This window comes from Onychostruthus taczanowskii, unplaced genomic scaffold (genome assembly GCF_017590055.1).
Source record: "Onychostruthus taczanowskii isolate IOZ18803 unplaced genomic scaffold, ASM1759005v1 scaffold7, whole genome shotgun sequence".
In the NCBI taxonomy this organism is placed as follows: Eukaryota; Metazoa; Chordata; class Aves; order Passeriformes; family Passeridae; genus Onychostruthus; species Onychostruthus taczanowskii.
Genome location: NW_024504786.1, coordinates 17,552,165 through 17,575,526, shown reverse-complemented (window position 1 = coordinate 17,575,526; position 23,362 = coordinate 17,552,165). Strand labels below are relative to the sequence as shown.

General features: G+C 37.8%; 1 protein-coding gene across 4 annotated transcripts in view; it reads right to left on the bottom strand.

Annotated features, from left to right (window-relative positions):
* SLC35A3 (solute carrier family 35 member A3) overlaps positions 1–23,362 on the bottom strand; it is a 93,904-nt gene that overhangs the window by 15,526 nt on the left and 55,016 nt on the right. For 2 of the 4 annotated variants that reach the window (XM_041421509.1, XM_041421510.1), the window contains 28 exons: positions 22,748–22,789; positions 22,608–22,646; positions 22,437–22,481; positions 21,702–21,743; positions 21,072–21,110; positions 20,044–20,082; positions 19,308–19,346; positions 19,025–19,063; positions 18,708–18,746; positions 18,404–18,442; positions 17,666–17,695; positions 16,197–16,238; positions 15,682–15,720; positions 14,844–14,882; positions 14,545–14,583; positions 14,142–14,180; positions 13,744–13,782; positions 13,154–13,192; positions 12,688–12,726; positions 12,293–12,328; positions 11,540–11,569; positions 10,625–10,660; positions 10,119–10,154; positions 9,022–9,060; positions 8,563–8,601; positions 7,347–7,385; positions 6,769–6,807; positions 6,481–6,510 (listed from right to left, as the gene is read on the bottom strand). In XM_041421509.1, the coding sequence (XP_041277443.1) occupies positions 6,481–6,510; positions 6,769–6,807; positions 7,347–7,385; positions 8,563–8,601; positions 9,022–9,060; positions 10,119–10,154; positions 10,625–10,660; positions 11,540–11,569; positions 12,293–12,328; positions 12,688–12,726; positions 13,154–13,192; positions 13,744–13,782; positions 14,142–14,180; positions 14,545–14,583; positions 14,844–14,882; positions 15,682–15,720; positions 16,197–16,238; positions 17,666–17,695; positions 18,404–18,442; positions 18,708–18,746; positions 19,025–19,063; positions 19,308–19,346; positions 20,044–20,082; positions 21,072–21,110; positions 21,702–21,743; positions 22,437–22,481; positions 22,608–22,646; positions 22,748–22,789 (1,071 nt within the window). The other 2 variants (XM_041421512.1, XM_041421511.1) reach the window with 2 other exon arrangements.

Genomic DNA, 23,362 nt, shown 5'->3' with positions numbered 1-23,362 from the left:
ACACACAAATAATTTAACTGCCATATTTGGACTGCTAAAATTTTACAATGCATTTCTTTCTCCCCTCACCACCACAAGAGGAAATCTGTCACGTCACTGTAATTGTAGTAATGCGTGTCCTAAATATTTTGTATTTCTCACTTTAAAATGGCACTACTATGTTTTCCATTTTCCTCATACTGCCAACAGGTTTCTTATTTGTTCCCTCCCATAAGCTGTCTACAATTGTCAGCTGTTCCTCCCCAAATACCTGGCACTTTGCAACTAAATCACTGCAAATAACTTCATAATTTTAAAACTTACCTTGCCCTTTCTTTTGTTTTCCAGTTTGTTACTCATTTTTCTTGCTGGAGGCATTATAAAGTGCACTAAGTACACTATGAAAAAAAACAAAACTGTGCTTCTCTTGGAGTTTGTACAATTTTTCAGAAGTGTGGTAAAAAGCAAATCCTCTAGCAAAGTCTATTGCTTACTCTTTGAGCAGAAACTGAGGAACAAGATTTTTTTTCATATGAAAGATTCCTTCAGGCAGTACTTCCAATTTCTCAATTTACGTTAAAAAAATTTAAGTAGTGAAAAGAACTAAAAGCATAACTCCATTCAAATGGTATTTTAAAGACAATGTGATCAAGTAGAACACAGTAGACCACTGGAGGACCTTGCTCCTGCAACGTCATCTTGCTCCCTAGGCACAACCGTATCTCATGCGCTGGTTTTGGCTGGGGTAGAGTTCATTTTCTGCACAGCAGCTGGCAGGGATTTGGGATTTGTGCTGAAAAGTGCTGATAACACAAGGACATTTTCACTGTTGTTGAGCAGGAACTACACTTTTCTGCCTTCCACCCCACCAGTGAGGAGGCTGGGAAGGCATAAGGAGCTGGGAGGAGCACAGCCAGGAAAGCTGACCTCAAGAGACCACAGGGATATATCCCAGACCACATGGAGTCATGCTCAGTACATAAAGCTGGGAGAAGAAAGGAGGAACGAGGTTCAGAATATGGTGTTTGTCTTCCCATGTCACTGTTCCACGTGATGGAGCCCTGCTTTCCTGGAGATGGCTGAACACCTGCCTTCCCATGGAACGTGGTAAAAGAATTCTTTGGTTCGCTTTGCTTGCATGTGCAGCTTTTGCTTTACCTACTAAACTGCCTGTGTCTCAACTCTCAGGTTTTCTCACTTTTATCTTTCTAATTGTCTGCCCCATCCTAGCAGGGGGAGTGAGCAAGTGTCTGTGTGGTACTTATTTGCCAGCTGGGGTCAAACCACAACTCTTGGCCATTTTAAAACCATGCAGATGGTTTTCAAAACTGGCAAGTGCACCTAGGTTCAGAGCAGTTACTCATTAAATGGTAACTGTTAAAGATCAACCAACAATTTCTTCTCAACTTTGCCCCAAAAACCTTGGCTTCAGCCAAAGATAGTGGAGTCTGTATCTGTATCACTGGCCATATATATCACTCAACCAGGAAATTCCAACACTGCCAAGTTTAACAAAGGGAATGCAATTCCATATTAACTATTAACTAAAGTCTCATTTCAGAGAATGCTATAAATTCCTTGGGACTCAGGCAAGGTTTTCTTACATGACAGAGAACTGAGCAGAAAGGGAACGTGGGTGAGTTGTTTTATGAGCTCCCAAAGGTTTTGCGTTTGTTTCTTTCTTTTGTGGGGAAAAAAATAGCATTCTAATCTATGCATCAGGCAGGAAGAGTAAAGCATTGTGAATCTTAAAATGTGGGATCTGTGGCTAAGTGCTCTTTAAGCCCACTACCCTTCTCCTTTACACCAAACCTAAGAATCCAGCAATTGTATTTTTTTGACTGATGAAAATTTGGTTTGATGAATATTATACAAATCACATATTGAGTATAAATATTCTGCGTTCTGGAAATTCAGGCCCTCATTGAGCTAAATGTTAACACCAGCATTTTTTGTAAGATGAAGACTTCAACTCTGCCCAGTAGTGCAATAGTTTTATATTGACTTAACAGTCATTAAGCCAAACTCTGCCTGCCAGCACAGAAATTTGATACAAGCTGCCTGAACTGCATCTCGTTTTCACACAGTACATACACTGTGCTCATTATATAGATCATGGTACAGATAGATCCCAGCAGCCACACTCAGCCTCTGCAAGCAAGGAGCCATTCAGTTCTCAGTTTCAGTTCAAATGCCCACCCCTCCTGAAGCACACAGGAGTGCAGCGCCATGAACCAAAGGACGGCTGGAATGCAGTTCCTGCAGATGTATAAGCCAATGAAGGAGCTTGATTTAAGGTGCTGAAAGACTGAACATTGAATCTAGCTGGGGTTCAGCTGCAGCTTACACTTATGCTATTTATGAATTACAAATCAAATCTGGGTGCTCAAGGCAACACAGTGTGTCAAACACCTCAGTCAAGGTGACCTACTTGGAGTAGAATAACACAAACTAGATCCTCCAGGGAAAACCAATCTGTAAGCACTGCAGCATGCTAGTAATTACAAATAAAATGAGACAACTGAACTGCACTGAAGAGATACAAATGTAAGACAAAGTTCAGAAATCCAGTGGCAAAATCCTGAACTCCTAACCCAGAACCATCTGACTCTATCATGCCAGATCCTGAGAAGTACAATGTTAAGAATCTCTCCTCCCCTCTAGAGACATCCTCCTTTGATGTGATCCAGCTGTCCAGCCTCCTGAGTTTCAGAGCAAGCATGCAGCCCGCACATGCAGCTTCTTGAATACGGTGAGAACTGAAGTAACCAGTGAAGAGTAAGCCCAGGCAGCAAGCAATTCAAGAACAGTATGGGAGGAATAACTGTCTAGCTAGCCTGTCCCAAAGATAAGTATGTGTTGTGCTCCCTTAACACTGCCAAATCCAGAACTGGTTTAAGGGGACATGTGACTTGAATTCCACAGGTACTTGGCACAGATGATCCCCGCCTTTTTCTCGTTGTTGTGAACAACAGCATCACCCGAATAAGGAATGAGGCTGTGTAGGCAGCCTGTAGGATTGTTGGAGGCAGAGTTACTCCTAACAATACATTGCTCTAAAGAAAGCAAATTCATACTTACTAGAACCAGTCTTTCCCCAAACTGGTATTTTTGCTACACATACTACTTCTACCAACCAGAACATCATGCATCCCAAACCAATGGATACTTATCGTCCAGAACTGTGATTTTCAACCACAAGTTCTTCTCACAATGCCAAACAATGTACAAGAGAATAATGAACTACAGTTTCCAAAGGCAGGGATTATTGTAAATCACTTTTTCCGAAACTGTCACCTCACTCAAACTCACCCTGCAGCCTGTAGCTCAACTCAGTGAGCACAATGGTAAGTCAAGTGCAGTGCCCATGAAGAGAGGCAACCCCACAGATTTTGAGAAATGCAGTCCATCACCTAATGTTAATTCCAAGACTCACTTTGTCATTCTGCACATATGGTCTTTAAAAAGCAAAGGCTGTTTTAGATCCCAATCCTCCTATGCAGAGACCACCATGAAAAATAAAACTTCCCACTCAGGTGGTTCTCACTCAGCTTTAGAAAGGTTTGTTGCACCCATTCTTTACGTCCTAAATAACACACCCCTCTTTTGCTCAAAGCTGTGTCAGTCTTCTTCACTCAATCACTACCTTAAAATATTTTATCTGGAATCCAAGTATTCCTCCCTCTGGTTTAAAACATAGTTTATAGGATTTAATCAAACGAAACAACTTCAGGTACCTTCTGATATTTGTCTTTTATCTTTAAGTTTATTCCATAATATGCATTATTACATTTGTTATCTCTCTATCCTCTGAGTTTCTGCTTAATCTGTAAGTGCTGTACCACTAGAGCGTTTCTCATTTCAAAAACTTGTATAGAATTATGATAACCATGCAAATACTTGTAAAATGTGCATTTCTGTGAACTACACATGCAGCACCACATCACACATAGTGAGCATCTCCTCAGCAGAGCACCAGCAAGGGAGTCACAACCTCAGCAGCACTGACACAGCTCTGGGCAGATCCGTGCCCCTTCCCAACTTCACACTCAGCCGCTTCCCCACCACAACTTCAACTTCGCCCTCTCCTCCCTCTTGCCCAAGCGGCTCCATTTGCACACATTTCTCTCGGTGTCTCTTCAATCCCACCCTTTCCCTCCCCAGCCTGCTCCCACAGCCCTGCTTCCCGCCCCATCCACTACCCCCAAACGTCTCCCCCCGGGCCTCCCTCAGGCTCGCCCCTCACGCACAGCCCCGCACCGCTCCGCGCGGGGCGGCCCCGGCCGGGCTCCGCTCCCACCTGCGCGCCCGCCCGGCGGACCCGCTCACCGCCGGCCCAGCTCGGCTCGCTCCGGCTCCCGGTGCTTCCGGGAGCCGCGGTCCCGTCCCGCAAAGGCTCCGGCTGCAGCCGAGCCCCGCCCGCTCCGTTCCCAGGGCCGCGGCTGCAGCGAGAGCCGGGAGCGGCCGGGCGGGCGCGGAGCCGGGGCCCGGGCAGGGCCCGGCCGTGTGAGGGGCAGCGGCGCGGGGCACGGGCGGCGCCCGGAGCCGGCAGTCCCTGCGGCGCGGGGAGCGGCACGGGCCGTGACCCGCCCAAACCGTGAGCCTCCGACACGAGCGTTTTGTATGAAACCCACCACAAATTTATTAGAGAAGGGTAGGGCTGGTTCGAATTAAGGTGCGGACCTCTCAAACAAAACATTACTGTGTTGTCCGAAGAAACAAATTGTCCACCGAATTTTGGAGATCGTATATAGGCATTTGTGCTTCAATTGCGGGTTGATTTGCCGATGGTTGGCAAAGGGTAGTGCTGCACATCAAAACCGGGTGAAATCCTGGCCCCGCGGAAGTTGGTAGAACTTGAATGGAAACCTCTCTCAGCAATTACAATTGTAAACCGTGACAGAAAAACACGCTACTAGTAATGATAATTTTGATAGCAGGCACACGTTCAATAACACGTTCATTAGAAGTATGCTTTCGGTGAGTGCGCTTTGTTAACACCAAACAGAAGGTGGCTCTGAGAGCTCCAGAAGAGTTTGCTGCAAGGTGTGGAACTGCTCCTGAGCTCAAAGACGGGCCCTGGTATTTCAGCGAGCACATGTACCTGCTTGTAGATGCACTCACGAAATTAACCTTTCAGATACATGAGGTATCACAGGTTAAACTAAACACTTGAAAAAAGGAGCCAAGATGGTATTAGTTTTATGAATTTAATTATTTTTCTATTCCTTCCAATGAAAAAGGCTTTCTTTTTCAGCGGATTTTAGTTTATCAGCCTAATCTGGGGTATATGTGCCTCATATGCTACTCTACAGAACTTTTGCAGTTGGTTTGAATGGAGTATGGAGCTCATAATGTCTTTGCTCTGATCTGTTAATTTTTTCTAATGAATAAACTTTAAATAACCCAAAAAATTCAGTCTGTGGAGTTTTTTTTTTTTTTTTGTTTTGGTTTGGTTTTTTTGGGTTTTTTTTTTTTTTGGTTTTTTTTTTCTTTGCAATCCCCATGCTGAATTTGCATTTGATTACAAAAGATTAAAAGCAATACTCTGAGAGTACTTCAGCATCTTTTCTTCTGTCCCGTGGAGACTGCTTATCAGAAGTTTACATTAGCCTTACCTTATGCCATGATTACCAGGCACAGTGCTTGGTTTGCATATACAACAGTTTATTTCACCTTGTCCACTTTGGTTCATAACCAAATATTTCCCTAAGTATTCATTTGTCACACCAATCATTTCAGGTAGGTGTTCATCGCATTCCCTATTGGAAATAAAAATATGTCCTATAGGTAGGGTACCATATGCTCTTTTAAAATGATGCCTAAAACACTGACACAACTAATGATAACTACTAATGACTAAAACCAGAGGTAAACTAATGAGGGGCATGACATACCAGCTAGACATGCAATATAACAGCCAAGTAACATCTGCCAATTTGACTTAATGGTATTTTTTTTTCTTATATTAAGTAATCTAATAATACAGATTATAATCCGTGTTTAGGATGTCAACACTTCCGAAGTTCATATAGACCATTTTGATACAGCAGCAGAGAGAGCAAAGGCACTCAAAACACTGAATAACATCAGGAGTTGGGGAGTAGAGTGTTTCCCAGCAGAGCTCTATATCAAAAAAAAAAAAAAAAAAAAAAAAAAAGAAGAGAGAAATTTGATAAACCCATTCCTAAATAGTTCTCTTTATTGCTATTATAAAAGCATAGAAATTTTTCTATTAGCCCCATCTATTACGTAGACACTTCTGATGTCAAAAGATCCTGTGCCACATTTATATCAACACATATTTTTCAGTGACAGTCAGGGTCAAAAGTATAAAGCACCTATGTGGTCCCACTTTTCATTTTTGTTTAAGACTATTTCATTTATTATGTTGCACATGTGCTCTCAAATATTTATTCAGATGTAGGAAATTTGACAGCTTTCAGTTTTCTGACATTTATAGAAAGAAACCAGTAGAAACTATAGAGGAAAAGTTCTTACCACTTGACTGCCGCCTGAGTAAGGTGATTGCTGAAAACAAACAAACAAATACATTTATAGAGGTGTCCCCAGCCAATGGTTTTGAACACAGTTTTTTCCTGTGATCAACAAGATATTAATAGCTTAACCCACAGCATGGCTTTAAGTTGTTCAAGAGGAAGACTGAAATAATATTAATACACATTGTTCTCTTCAGACCAAGTCATCCCAAAATTTCTCTACCTACCACCCAGGTTCTTTGTCCACTGAGGAAAGAAGATTTAAGTGCTGTGATGAAAGTATTCTTACCGGTTTCCCAGAGTAAGTGCTTCCTGAGCCAGAGCCACCCTGTGAAATAATTATGAACCATTTAATTTTTGTCATACAAGGCTGCAGTGAACAGTGTCCAAAGAGCACACAGCAATCTTGAAAATGCCCTGGATTAATATCGGGTCTGATTTTAGTTTTACCATTTTCACTGCACTTTCCCCCCCATTTTAATTGAATGGTCTCAAATAAGCGCAGCTATGTCCTTTTTATTGCAGGAAGAGTTTCAGAGGAATAGGTCAAAGCAACGTGTCTTGTCCGAACTACAGAGGTGGAAACTGAAACGACTACCCTGATATTTAAATGCATCATTCCTATTAGAATGACCCAAACATGTTCCTATGAGTAACAGAGTATATCAAAACTTTGCTATGGGAGGAATAAATGTTGCCTCATCCTAAGTTTCAGCAAAATATTCCAATTTTTATTGGTAATTTTTCTCATACCTTTACCATTGTAACACAATTTAAAATTTCACCCTCATTGTTGTTACCTATCTTAAAACCCAATATCCCCATTTCTAATTTGGTTGCAGAATACTGAAAGAAGAATATCCTTACTGGCTTTCCTTGATGACTGCCTCCTGAGGAAGAAGAACCCTGAAAAAAGATAGCTGTTTTTGACTCTAAGTCTATTTGTGCTTAAATAGCCTTGCTGTCTGTAATTAAAGACCACAGAGGAATGAACACTGTTTTGTATTGTCATCTAAAAATCCCAGGCAAAACCTTATCTGAAATACATATCTTTAACATTCTCTGTTATGTGTGTTCTTTCAAATGTTGTATTGGACAATTTAATGCAAAATTCTCAAGAAAAAAGAACTGGTTTATAGTTGTGTTTAATATATGGAATAGAAAAAATAATAAGGTCCAATTAAACCATAATTCTCCTGGTATCAGTATATGGTTACATTTGGGGAAAAAAAAGACAGCACCAACAAAAAAAAGCAAATTATAAGAGGCCTTTACTCTATAGCCCCTACTTAAAGGAAACTCTAATAAGAAAAGTAGTTGAAAATAAAAGTAGGTACAGAAAAATTAGGTGTTCTGAACGCATCTTACTCAGTTTTCTGGTAAAATGGCTCTGCTTATTTGAATGGCATTGCCAACAGGAAATGTTACAATCATTTAAGTTTTTAAGAAATGCCATCAAATACATACATAAAGTGTTCTAACTTTAGGATTCATTTATTAGAAAATGTAACATTTATGATCACTTTTTAATAACAAGTACATCTTTTCTATAAGAGATAAGCTAAAACATTTGTATCAACTGCCATTGAATGGCAAGGGTGAGGTCCAAATTACATAGTAAAAAGAGTAGTCTGAAATGGTAGAAGTTGAACATATGCATAGTTAAATGGCAACTATTTCCTTTAAAAAGGAAAAGTGTTTTCTTCAAAGCAAGACAGAAATGCTTAAGACAAATTCATACAAAATCGATGAAAAACTGAGCTCTGAGCACAAAGTGTATTATTATTATTAATTTAAACAGAAATTGCTGTTCAGGAGTTCCTTACATACACACACACAAAAATCCAGTGGACTCATTCTGTGATTACTAGTTCAGCTACACAGTAAAGTGCTGTCTCAAAACTGTGTGAAAATAAATGTTGTCTTTGCATTTGTTGAGAGTATCCCAGATAAGTAAATCAGGTGCCACTCTTTGCATATTAAAGTAATTCTCTAACTGTCTAGTCCATAACTAACTTGATATAATTTTTTAAAGCAGGCGTATAAGAAAAGAGAAAGGTAAATTTGAATATTTTGTACTTACTGGTTTACCATGCTGTCTGCCTCCAGAAGGATATGAGCCCTGTAAGAAGTCAATCAAACCTGTATTAATTGAATGTAAAGTCTTCTATCACTCTCTTGAGACAATTTCTGCAGTACTTAGGACAAGCTTATTTGGGTGTTCTTTGAACAAAAAAAGGTAAATGGGGTGCTTAAAATTTACACTCTGTACTACTCAGCACAAGAATCAAGAAAGCAGTGTTGTGAAATACAGCCTGGCAACTATAGTGTGTTCAAAGGAATATTTTATTCAGAGCAGTAACTCATTGTAACCAAATCTTTCATTCACCTTACTGAAATGACTTCAATCCGTACTGTCTCCACTGTTTAAACTGATTGAAATGGCCAAATTAATGTATCTGTCAGCATCAAGTAACTGACCTGATCTAGAAACTGTGTTAGGAAAGAGTTTGAAGTGATGGGATGGAAAGAGGATACTCACCTGCCCACCATATTGGCTGCCTCCTGAGGGATAAGATCCCTATTAAAAAAAATCACAGAAAATTAACAGCAGTTACTTTTTGTTATTCTGTGCAAAATGAAACATCACTGGACTTTTTACAGGAGATCTCAGTCATAATCTGGAAAGTATATGAATCTAAAAAGATGCAGTCTAAAAAGACTTCTGATCTAATGCCTCAAAGTTCTTCAACAGCTGAAAGTAGTAAATTGGGTGGTCACAAAACACCTGCTGAGACTGTTCTGTTCCATAAATAAATGGATCAAAAGTGTCTTATATATGGCTCTATTCAAGAGAAAAAAACCAATTGCCTCTATTTGTGATTTTCTACTCTGTCAGACATGTTTAGAGAACACCATATGTATTATTGTAAAAACACTTGTTAATATTACCAAATAGGTAGTTTGGGGAAAAAAAATTATTTGCAGCTGTTAAGAATCCTCTCCATTCTATGTGAGATTATCTTTTTAATAGTGATACTGAACACCAATGCTTGTCAGTGGAGTAAAAAGCAATTAATTTTTTTATTATGGTAGAGTGAGACACTGCAAACACAGTAATACTAATGAAAATAAGCTCCATCTTTTGAGTTAGTCATGCATTTCATCTGTCAGCTATTTGCACTAGTGACATTTCTGAATCAGTGACAAGCAGTCTGCATAAAGGTACACGCTTAACAGGAAGAGTCTTGAGGTGACCTGAAGAGGAAAGTAGTGTTATTGTGTGCAACACACACGAATTTGTATTTTTAAAGCAGTATCTATTGGTTTATTCTGTACCTAATTTCCCAAGTATTTAATGTAAATATTAAAATAATCACTTGAGATAAGAGGCATTCTGAGGTAAACCAACTAAAATTATGATCTATGGAATTTCTTTGCATGGAAATTTATTCATGCTACTCCATTTTGAGTAGGCTCCAGCTACTGACAGTACCTGTTTCAGGTACTATTTTTTCCTAATATTTATTAGGAGTGAAATGACCCTAAAAACTGTCAGTATATGTACTGCCTGATACTTTTTCAGCTGATATATTGCAAATAGGAGTAAGATCTTGAAAACAAAGAAAATTTGCTTGCCTGTCCACCATATTGATTACTTCCAGGATATGAACCCTATAAAAAGAATGCAAATTTTTAATAAACTTTTTTTTTTTAATAGCAACAAATTTTTAAATGACAAAAAAAAGATCCTGGACCTCATATAATATAAACAATAGTCATGACACTGATTAACTGGAAGAACTTTACACAGTTACTAATGCAGTAGCAGATGACTAATTGTGCACACATCACATTGTTGGTTTATGCAGTGAGATGAACCCTGTGAATGATTCTTCAGTAGTTTTTCAAGGTAAGAAAGCTTCTATAACTACAAAGTAAGCCTTGGCCCTTGTATATAGAAGGATATAACTGAAATGTCAAGAGTGACTGAATAAAAGCCCCCTGCACTCTCTGGAATTATTGTACCTATCTCTGTGACTAAACTGAGCTCAATATTTAATGGCTGCTGGCACATATGACAACTGAGCCATGTTTATTCCTGAGGAACTAATCTTTGTAAATGTTAGAGACAAACTGCCTACCTGTCCACCATGGTAGTTGGTTCCTGCGAAAGAGCCCTGCATTGAACAGAAACAGCAATGTTTACTCTGTACTAACCTCAGTGTCACACAGAGGAAATCCAAGAGAACACACTGACCTACTGCAATGATCAAGTCATTTACACTGCTTACTATTATTCTGATTCATCTTGATTTATATGTCAAGGAATAGATATGTGTATATATATAATGTGTATATAAGTGACTATTATTAATTAATAATTATTATTACTATATAATTTCTGTTTATATAAATTCTAATTTATATGTTGTTTTCAACACTTTTGATTCTCAAAATTGGCATATATCCCATGGGTTATATACTTGGGTGTGTCATTTTGCTTGATTACACAGACCAATAAAGAGAAGTAGTGATCCAAGCAATTTTTGACTGTACTGAATGTATATTTGGGTGTTTTTGGCTTTTTCCCCCCAGAAACTTACAAAGAAATAGGAAATATACTAATTAGACAGAAAAATGGAAATAGCTTTAACTTTTTCAAATGTGTTTCTCTGCCCCATTCTGAAAGCATTTGGAGCCAAAATTTTAATCTAAGTTTCACTAGTTCAATCATACTGCTAATAACTATCATAAGAGCAAAGTCCAAAACTCAACAGGTACACTATGAGATATTTGTGACACAGATTCTTAGAAAAGTCCCAGGCCTCTCTTACAAACTGAGTAGCTTGTATTTTGAATACAATACTATGGTTGCAAGTCACTTAATACTTTTGCCTTTAGCAGGTTCAAAATTGATCATTTTAGCATAATGTGGAAAAATATTTCATCATACATAGAACTTCACAGACATAATTATTTCAAGAAGTGTAGTTCCTTGGGAATTTTCCAGCATGTGTACATACTATGAAAAATATATAAAGACAAAAAATACTTACTGAACCTCCACCGGGGCACACACACCCACCCTGTACAAAACACAACCAGACTTACTTTCCTGTGTCTGTGATTGGAATAGGCCTCTGAATTAGTAAATCAAACTCATATTCTGCTACTCTAAGAAAATGCACTATAAAACACTGCTCATCAACTTATCAAGCTCCATATAAAGAGGCAGTTTCTTTATCTCTCCCCTGCCCTTTTAAACTAGCGGGGCACTTACTGATCAAATTTTAAAATAGAATCTTCTAACTTCTCATTTAAAATTTACGGTAAAACCTACTCACAAAAGGATAAGTAAAAAATTCTGAATAGTAATACTGCTTATCCCTTGAGGATACCAGAGCAACTAGAATTTCCCCAGGGAAGTGATTACAGCAGCAAGCCTGTCAGGATTCAAGAAGCATTTGGACAATGCTCTCGGGGACATGGTGTCATTTTTGGGGTGCCCTGCTAAGGGCCAGGAGTTGGACTGGATGATCCTGATGGGTCCTTCCAACTCAGCATACTCTATGGTCTTATAGATACATGCAGTGCTCTTTAGATGACTTTCTGTGGAGGCCAATTAGGTAACTTCTACTCTGATAAAACTTAGAGGCAGCCAGGTGTTTACTATTCAGTGCCTCACTTTCCATATTGAATCTGGATAAAATGTGTAACTGGAAACAGCTTTTATGAAGGAAAGTTACACAAAGCAATTTGTGAGTATATGACACTAGCAGTACTGAACAGTGCAGAGAGAGACAACATACCTGTCCACCAGACTGTCTGACCCCTGAAGAAAAGCCCTGGAAGAAATGAGTAACTTAATTACTTCTGTGTTACTGAGTAACATTCTCACTTGTTCTCTGTGGTTCTCAGAATTTCAAATTGCTTCCATTTAAACATAACACAAAAAAATTTTCTTCTTAAACTGTGATATGTTTCTTCAACATTTCCATGCAGTGTCACAGGCCCCTGTATCATTTGCTCTAACCGTGATCTGATATTCCAGACAGACTCATACTTAACAATCCTGCTTCAGCCCAGCTTGATGCTATCCTATCTCAGAATGTTACTTTTTTTTTTTTTTTGCAAAAAATACCCATCTGTTTTCCTGATGAGCTGTGCACCCAAACTGCAAATACCATGAAAGTAGAAGTTTTACCTGTCCACTATACTGGCTGCTTCCCGAAGAAGCTATACCCTAAAGAAATGAAAAAGCATTTGTGTTTGTTGCACATTCTTTAGCTCATGACCTGTCACAGAAAAACACATTTTTGTCTTCCTTGGATTTAAGAGCCACAGAGACATGAACATTTACTTTATGACCATACTGAAATCCACTGAAATCCTTTACAGTGGCTGCTGTTTAAACAGAACAATGAAGTTTGAATCAAAGTCAGCTTCAGGCAGGTGTGAGTAGTGCTGCTGCACTGGACTGTGCGCTCACAGTAGCGTTCCGTACTTTGCTTACGTGGCCTGGCACAACAGAGTCAGATAGTCATTTATTCTGCCTAAACACTGTTTTTTCTGTAAGACACTACTTTAAAAAATATTCTGATTTTCACACACACACAAAAAAAAGGGCAAACAATGGAGAAAACACCCATAAGCAGAAAAACAATTCTCACCTGTCCTCCATAAGGTCTGCCACTTGAGAAAGATGAACCCTGTAGCAAAGGTGCCAATTATTTCTCAAATCAAAAGGTTAAGAGCTTTTAAAAGAAACGCTATGTTTTTCCTCTGTTGCACAATGACAGGAAGGTAAACAGCCTATTGTTTTATGTGTAACTCCATATTAGAGGCTATACCTCCAGGCAGCACTAGGAACTCTATCTGTCATCTTTCATTTCACAGGGGCATGAGGAGCCAGTAACTCCTCACCTTCTCCCCTCTTCCTATTTTAAACCATTCTGCTTTTCAGATATCAACTCTCATACTGCATTTTTCTGAAGGAAATGAGGTAGAGGAGGAATGAATCTCCTTCCTTATTGTTAGAGCTAAGAAACCTTGACAGCAACAGGGCAGGTTGGAAGGTAGAACAAGGCCAGAACTGCATTTAATTCATCAGAAGCAGCAGATTTTCATAATTTTTGTGTTGCTTTAGATCATATATCTTTAGATACCTATCTGTTATCAGATAAAGAGAGTTTTCACGAAATATTTTTTCAGTCAATATAAAAGTACCCAGTTTTGGTGTGGAACAAGAAGAGATTCTCACCTGTCCTCCATACTGGCTGCCTCCTGAAGAAGGTGAACCCTGAACAAAAAAGAATTGAATAATCTATATCCATGTCATTGTACTCCTTTAAACCATGCTCCATATGAAGGAGTACCCAGTTTCCTTCACTCCAGAACTGCGAGTGGACTGAAGCAGACTGTGCCAAAATGGCTGAGGCTCATCTGCATTTACCATGATGCATCAGAAGTTCCATCTTAAAAGCTCTTCTGTGTCTTGGCATCCCAATTTATAACCATTATATACTTAGTAACAAATTAGATAAAAAATGGACAGATCCCCCCAAACCAAACCCCAATCTCCTTAAAATGTTCTTTTACCCAGAGAACTACCAAATCTCTTTGATAAGGTAGTAAATGCTACAAGGGAAGAATATTCACCTGTCCACCATATTGGCTGCCTCCTGAGGAAGGTGAACCCTGAAAATAAACAAAAAATGGAAACTGAAACCTTGTTACACCTGTTTCATAAGCTCATAGAATCATTTCATGAGGCTTTAAAAATTCTGGTTGGCTTCATAAAGTACTAATTTATTTCAGAGAGACATGATATCTAATCCTGCAAATTTCAAGAGTCAGTTGAGTCAACCAAGTATTTCACATTCTATTTTTTCTTAGTCTTAGATAATGATCTTCATCTGAACTTGTTTTGTTTAATTACAGTAGCAACAGAATACTACAGAGAAATATTTACTGAAAAGATTTTAGATTAAATTAAAGCTAAGATAGAGTCAGTCAGGTGGACAGTAAATAAACTACAAAAATGGGGACTATTAATGCTTACTTGTCCACCATACTGGCTGCCTCCATAAGAAGATGACTCCTGGAAAAAAATTGACAATTAGTTATTTATGAATATCTAATTCATGGAAAGAAGTGGCAAAGATACCTGTATTTTGTTATTTGAGTGTTTGTGTGTAATTATCCCAAAATAAACTCTGGTTTTTTGTCTTCCTTGAATTTACAATATTACTACAGAGTATAGACCACTGTCAATTTTCTTGATATATTAAATTGAGGTCCTTAATATGAGTCAAATATTTATTAAAAATATAATATAAAATATTAAAAGAAAGAACTTACATGTCCTCCATACTGGCTAGCTCCAGAGGAATATGAATCCTGTAAAGAATACCAGATGAGTGAATTACCTGCAGTAGGATTTCCTTAAATAAAAGCATGACTCTTCCAGGACAACAGGAGCAAGAGACCAAGGTAAAGAGTGAAGACAGGTGAGCAGGACTTTCAGAATGCTTTAATAAGTAGGATTTAAGTTGAGCAAGCTAATTTGGGAAAATACCTGAGATCCTTAGCAAGGGTGGCAGGCAAAGACATAGTGCTTTGCTTGTGTGACATGTTGGGAAGGTTAAAGTGACATTCTTTCCTGTTCTTTCTCTGCTCACTTCTGGAGAATGACTTTTTTTTTTTTTATTTGGAAAGCTGAATGCTGGACCAGAGCTCACAGTAAAATATTGGCTACCTAGCAGGACTCTGAAAACCAAACTAAGGAAATTTGCTGAAACCTCATACAACAAAAGGTCTCTTTAAAGAGGGGAGATTGGATTTTTTTTTTTTCTTTGTAATGGAATTAGGTCAAATAGGAATAAAAAATGATGCAGTTTGATTAACTCTTTCCCCAAAAAACACGTTTTTTGGTTTTGTTTTTGGTTGGGTTTGTTTTTTGGTTTTTTTTTCTTTTTCTTTTTTTGAGCTTCATTTTGCAAGTTTCACAAAGCCAGGGCACTATTTGCTAAAAAATCCGTTGTTATAATTTTTAGGACATATCTAATGCAGTGATGAATTTCACTTGCTGGACTTTTGCTTTTCACCCAGTTCCTATATAAAAATTGAATTTATTGAATGAATTAACAATCATTTTCAGAAGTGGCAAACTGCCTCTCTTTTTAGAATGAATGCTTACCTGGCTGTTGTACTGGCTGCCTCCAGAAGAAGATGAGTCCTGGGGAAAAATGCAAACACCAAAACCACCAATTATTTTGCTCTTAAATAACAACTTTTTGTAGCAAAACTTCTTGAAAGATAGTTGCACATAAACACTAATACTAAACTTTCTTGCAGTAAAAAATCTAAGAGGAATAAAATAACATAAATCCATATCCTTGGGGGATATTTTTACATAATTCCTAGGAAGCCAATGGAATTGACTCCCAGTGTAAATATTTATACTGTTATCTACCTGTGTCTGTAAAAAAATTTTCATTGTAAGGCTTCTCTTTGAATGAAAACTATTTCAAATGGAAAGAGAAACTGGGATCACTGCAGGAATGTCCTGTGTGTGTTTTTAATTGTAACGAAAGTAGATTATTTTCACAAGTGCATGACTTCTATTAGGAACTGACTCTTTTTATCCTCTCTAGCCATTATATTGATGAAGCAAACAGAGGATACACTTAAAAGCAGATGAACATTTCTTACATTTGAAGAGGAATCACTTCTGACTAAAGTAGGGGATCCACCCTATAAAGGAAAAAAAGACAAGAAAAATTAGCCTTTGTCTTTGGTCATAAACTATACGTGAAACAAAACCTTAGAATGTCTGTCCCATGGCATTTCAAAGGAGGAATATCTCAGCCTGAAATTAGTTACACTTATACTTCACTTACTTTAATCAATTTGCCAATAGAGAAAATAGCCTTTTTTTACCCACAAGACCATAAATCATGAAGTATCATATTGTGTCTACCTATAATTCATTGCCTAGGAAATAAGAATATTTCTAAGGTGCAGGAATGTCCTTTACAAGCTACATGTTGATAGTCCACATATGATTTGCTTTGGAAAACAGGGATTATCCTATTTCATCGTCCTTAAGAAATTTCATATGGAATTAAAAGCACAAGTGAGAAGTCGCTCCGGTTTTTGTTTTGTTTAGGTTTTAAATTTTGTAAACATTGCTTTTTGATACAAATTTTTATGACTGGCAATTTTATAGACTGGTTATTATTTTAGCTTTCTTCCATGATAGCTCTTTTGTCAATTAACTCTGCTATTTAATGCAATCATTTTTGGGCTTATTGAGAAGAGATACACATCTCTGTAAATACTGTATAGCAGCTGACATCACTGCTCAGAAACGCAGCTCACTGCCAGCTTTGAGCTTCCTGCTTTTATCAGAAATAATGTGGCCAGCAAGCAGCACTAGGGAAGTGATTGTCCCCCTGCACTGACTGGGCACTGATGAAGCTGCCACCTTGAATCCTTGTTCACTTTTGGGCCCCTCAGTAAAAGAAGGGCCTTAAGGGATTAAGGGATTGTGGGATTGTGTCCAAAAATGGCAAAGAGGCTGGGGAAGGGTCTGGAGCGCAAGCTTTGTAAGGAGCAGCTGAAGGTGCTGGGTTTGTTTAGCCTGGACAAAAGGAGACTCAGGTGGGACCTTATTGCTCTCTGCAACTCTCTGAAGTTGTAGGCAGGTGGGGGTTGGTCCTTTCATTCAAGTTACAAGCAATAGAACAAGAGGAAATGGTCTCAAGCTGCTCCAGGGGAGGCTCACATTGGATTTTAGGAAACAATTTCTTCACTGAAAGGATTATCAAGCACTGGAGAGGTTGCTGAGGAAGGGGCTGAGTCATCAGCCCCAGAGGTATTGAAAAAACATGTACATGTGTCACTTAGAGACACGGCTAAGTGCTGACCTTGGCGGTGCTGAGTTAATGGTTGGACCCGAGGCATTCTCCAACCTAAATGATTCAATGATTCTGTAACACTGAATCTTGGCATGATAAGAAATAACTCCCACCATATCAGAACCATCTAAGTCATCAAAGGAACAATGAATGTAAAATTAAGAGTACATTCAAATAAATAAGTTGGAAATAAATAGCGTCTCACATAATTTTCCAGTTAGTTTAGTAAAAGAAAATGTATAATGAACAAGTAGCACTTACAGAATTTGCCCCAGAGCAATCACATCCACCCTGTAAAGAATGCAGAAAATATTTAAGATGTCAAGAGCACAGGACTGAAATGGGTCCTAGTTACAATTCAAATTACTTCTACCATCCCAGGCATGCAAACCATAAAGCCACATTTTAACTGCCCAGCTTCTAGAACTGAATCTGTTTCATCCTATGCAACTGTTCCTGCACTTATTGCTCTGATGGGGCTACAAAATGCTCAGTTTCAATCTTCAAATTTTATTACCTACAATTTTTACCTTAAAAATAATACTCAGCAAAAGGATGAATACAATGTTCTGAGTAGTACCACAGAAAGCAATTTTTTTTTTTTCTAAACAGGCCAGAGCACCTGGACTACATGCAGTACTGTTTCATGTTACAGATGATACAGAAAACAGGTGATTTCTACTCTGACAAAACTAACTGACAGGTGGCCAGGAGTTCACCATTCAGTGTCTCACTTTACACTTTCAATATGCATCAACTTTGTTTAGTACCAAAGCAGGTACAGATGCTGAGATACACGTGCCAAACAATTACTACTGGCTACTCTGGCTTGCTGGATGCCCAAATGACAAATGGCAAAAGAAAACAATGTGTTGCTGAGGCTTTGGGCAAAAAGGACAGTGGTGAAGGAGAACAGTTCTTGTGAAGGAAAGATGAGAGAAGTAAATTAGAGTGCCTGACAGTAGCCCAGCTGAAGACTGTGGAGAAAGAAAGTCATACCTGTCCACCAGACTGGCTGCCTCCTGAGGAAGGTGAACCCTGTAAATGTTACATTCCTATTGAAAGATTTTTCTGTGACACATGCATTTAAATACAAAATATTGTCTTTTACTCTTTTAACTATGTTTGGAAAGGTCCATTTGGTTAAGAATGCAATTTTATCTATAGAAAGATTAATGAGGATAAAATAAACCACAGAGTATTCTGGAAACTTAGGTATTACCCATCTGGTAACATTTTCTTGAAATACGTGTGATGGGGGGGAAAACCCTCACAACGACAATGAAGAAGAAAAATTTCCCACCTGCCCACCATACTGGCTACTTCCAGATGAGGATGAGTCCTGAAAAAAAATAAAAATCACTTACTTTATATTTAAAATATATAAATTAATGCCAAATATGTATTACTTTAATTTTTCCTGATGTTAAAACATCAGTTAATACATGAATTGTATTTTGATTACTCTGCTTGCATTTGAAATTTTGTATAGAGCTATGTAAGGAAGAATGAACCAATCTTTTTCATTCACAGATTAAAAATTGCTATAATACAGTATGAAGCCTCAAACTTTTGTATGACTGATTCTTCAGGTCAAAATTACAAAGATTTAGTATTTACCTGTCCACTGGAGTAGCTACCACTTTGAGAAGATGACCCCTGCAAAAAGAAGACCCAATTTATTTTTTGAAATGGCTTCTGGAGAACAAGACTATTGTACCCACAAAATTTTTAATTTTTTTATTCAAACAGTTTGCAATTTGATTGCACAAGACAGATGCCAGATGTCATGAGAAATTCTAGGAAATTAATGGTTTGGTGTAATTTATTCATTGGGATAATTTTTAAATACTACAGCCATTTTGAAAGAGAACTGCAAATAATAAATAAAATAGATGCTTACATGTCCACCTGACTGGCTGCCTCCTGGGGAATAAAAATCCTGGAAAAATGTATTTAAGATGAAATTACATAGAAAAACCAAACCCCAAAAACTGGAAAAATCAGAGTGGAAGAAAAACACTCCTCCTTGCTTCTCCACATGCCTTAATTTTCTGTCACAGATTGTTCAAGAAAAAAACAAAAAAAATCTACTCTCTTTCTATATAAAACAGCACATGCCCTTCATGACTATTGATAATTGTTCTTTTAGTGGAAGATATTCTCTAGAATACAAAAGTTGAAAGAGTTAATTCTCCAACAAAATAATATCTCAGTCTGTGTCATTAGAATAAATACAATATGTGCCATTTAAAATGATAGGAAAATGGAAGCCTTCATAAGTAAGTCATACAGCACAACAAGCAAAGGATTGCATTTAGAATAAGTGCTGGAAAAATCATGGTATTGAAGCTCTTTGCAGAAAAATTAATTATTTAAAAAGTGCAAGGACCTGAATATACAAATTGTGCTATCACATTTATGATGTGTGTTTGAGACTCAAGAGCACACCTCAGCATCAGCTGGGATTTCTAGCAGTACTTTAACTCTTTACCCATATCCTCATTCCTGCTGTGCTTGAGGGCTTTCTGTTCCACACTGGAGCTGCCTCAGGGTTTCCACAGGAGATGTAATTTAGGTGCTGCAGTTGCCAAGCACTGGGCTGGCACCTGGCACTAAATAAAGGAGAGGTTGCTTACCCGTTCACTCTGGCGGCTACCAGACGGTGAGGAGGGATCCTGAGAAAGATTAGAATCTAGTTATTGCCACGGCAAATATTTCTACTTCTTTCTAAGCAAGGATGGGAAGCAAAGGGAGGTACTGCTTGTGGGAAGGTTGAAGATGTAGGATAAGCAGTCTACAAATTCTTTCTCTACTCATTTCTGGAGAATAGCATTTCTTTCTGTTGAAAGCTGAATCCTGATATAGTGAAATAAAGGAATGAGGTCATATCTCAATCTATTTTATTTCCTCCAGAATGTTTCAGGGGAAAACTTCATGATTTGCAAAGCTGTCTTGATTTTTCAAAGGCCAAGATGTGGTACACTTCTGTTGTTACACCTTAGTTTCTTTCAGAGGGTTTCTTGGACCTTCTGTAGTATCATATTTTAGCTTTCTTGAATATCTATAAGAAGATTTGGTTCAGAAACTGCATTGAAGCTATTGACACAGTATACTTGTGACTAAAGTGCACAGCTGAATTTGTAATTATTTGCAGAGAGCAATTTCCTACTAACCAGGACCCTGGAAAAGACTTAAAAAATTGTAAAGTTTTATAAATGGCTTCAGCAGAGTTAATAGAATGTGTACTTTAGTCAGGAGAAAAGGCATCTTTTTAAGAAAAGCAGGCAGTTTTCACCACACTGCATGAAGACAGACCAGTCCTATGCAATATGTAGTTGAATCATGTGTCTGGCATTTGGAAAAACAAACAAAATGTAGGGCAAGGGATGGAAAGAGGGAAGTAGTCATATACAAATATTGAGTTTTGATGGAAATTGTGAAATAAAAAGACCTTTCTTTGTAATTGCTACTTCTAACAACAAATTCAAAAAATGTTTGATTGTTAGAAGCTGGAACTGTTATTAACTGCAATTTTAATTTGTGAAGTCCTTATCATGTAAACAAAATCACGTGACATCAGATAAGGTAAAGGTCCATGTAAGCACCTAGCTACTTTAAAAGGTAGTGAATGAAGATATTGATATTTTTGAGAAGAAATGCTTACATTATCTTCAGTTTCACTGGCTCCTATGGAAGGTGAATCCTGTAAAATAATGGAAAACCATTAATTTTCATGTAAAAATGTCTCTTACATGTTCTTAATTGTGGGGAATATAAAATAGAAGAATAAATTACCTAAACTAGGGAATGTGCAAGAAAAGAAAAAAAATTTAACTTTACCTGTTGCTTAAGCAGAAGAGGCTGGGAAAAGAAGCCCTCTTTGCAAACATGCATTTTTATAGGGAGAAACTTTTCAGTGAAGTTAATTTGCAAAGTTATCATTCTTTATATTAAAAAATGCCATAAGTTAAACTTTCAACAGCTTCTGCATAAGTATGTAAAGTAAATGCATGAAGGATTTTCCTTTTGAAAGAGCTAATGTATGAACAATAAAGTTGTTAAAGCACTGAATAGTCACAGGGCTAGTCACAGTTAAAAATGGCATACATAGTGCCTCATGTTCTCTACATTATGGAAACATTTTGAGTTGTTACAAAGGTAAAGACAAACAAAAGTTAAAATGGCATTTCTGTGGTCATGATCACTTAAAAATAACTGAAGCATAGAACCCAGTACACGTAAGAACCAACACAGCAAGCTTAAGCTTTTGATATAGGAGATAAATAACCTTTACCTGGCCATAAGCCTCAGAACCACTATATGCAGAAGATCCACCCTGTTCAGAAAACATAAATAATGTTCATATTGCAAACAGGTTGGGTTTTTTGGTTTTTTTTGGTTTTTTTTTTTTGTTTTTGTTTTTTTTTTGTTTGTTTGTTTGTTTTTTTTGTTTTGTTTTGGTTTTGGTTTTTTGTTTTTGTTTTTTTTTTGTTTGTTTGTTTGTTTTTTTTTGTTTTGTTTTGGGTTTGGTTTTTTGCTTTTGTTTTTTTTTTTGGTGTTTTTTTTTTTTTGCTTACTGTAGGGATCTTCTTCTTCTGGCAGATTTAAAAAAATATTATTATTTACCTAGTTATCAGAACTGTTCAGAAACTCAGAGTTATGTCACTGTAAAATACTGATGTTACATATTTTTTAACTCAAATTCTAATTCCACTTTTGAAGAGACCTTCATCTTATGAAGAGACCTTATCTTGCAGTTAACTCAAGATTTTGACATTGTTGAGAAGATATCGTTGAGCTCAAGATATTGTTGAGAAGAATAACCCTTAAAAGTTGGAGGCACCCCACCTTTTACTGCCTGTAAACTTTCAAGCTACTCAGCTTAAAGTATGTACAAATTTACTCATTCCTCAAATAAAAGATCACTTTCATTAGAATACAGTGGCAGCAGAAATGCAGATATAGCTGCATGTTTACTTCAGCCAGGGTATTGGTCCTCAGCAACATTTACACAAAGAAGAGTATTTACCTGACCATAGGATTCACTGCTGCCATCATAAGCAGAAGACCCTCCCTGCAAAAAAAAAATTTAAAAGCTGATTAATTTGATTCTCCAAATAAAGTGTTTTCCATCTTTCAAGGGCAGAACAGGAGGAAAATAAGAAGTCTGTTATCTCTACAAAGAAGGAAGAGCACCTACCTGTCCATAAGATCCACCAGAATAGTAGGAAGGCCCTCCCTGCAGAGAAAACATAGAAATTTACTGGTTCATAGTTGAATGTTCTCTCAAAGAATACTTCTAGGCTGCTCCTGAGCAGGTGCAGTGACCAGAATATTTACCTGGTTATCAGAGTAAGAACTGTGGGAAGAACCTTGGCCACCCTGAAAGAAAAACACAGACCAGCTATTTTCTTGAAGATGAGAGTTTAAATACCTGCACATGTGGTTCTCACTATACCCTTTCTCCCAGTTTTGAGCTAATTTTTATATGCCTAAGTAAAACTCAAAACTTTTTAAAGTGGAAGAAATCTTCTGGTAGCAAACTTGCTGAAACTTGAATTCTGCAAAGAAACTGCAGAGACCATTCTGCACTGTTCTCTGTCAAGCTTCACACCACCAGGTTACATCAGGGTTAATTTAATTTTTCTGCTCTTAGGGATAACAGTCAGGTCTGTAATTTAATATATCAAAGCACCCACAATACTGGGAGTGAAGTGACTAGGAGGATGGAGTCTGTATTATCCTGGTGAGGGAGGAAGAACTACTACCTGTCCATAGGCTCCTCCAGGATAGAAGTAAGGCCCTCCCTGTGCAGAAGACAGAATGGGTTACTGGTTTATATCTGGCTACTCCTTCAGGGAAGGTTTTCGATGGAGTTTCTGAATAGGGCATTTTATCTGAATGTTTACCTGGTTACCAGAATATGTGTTGTATGAAGAACCTGGGGCTCCCTGA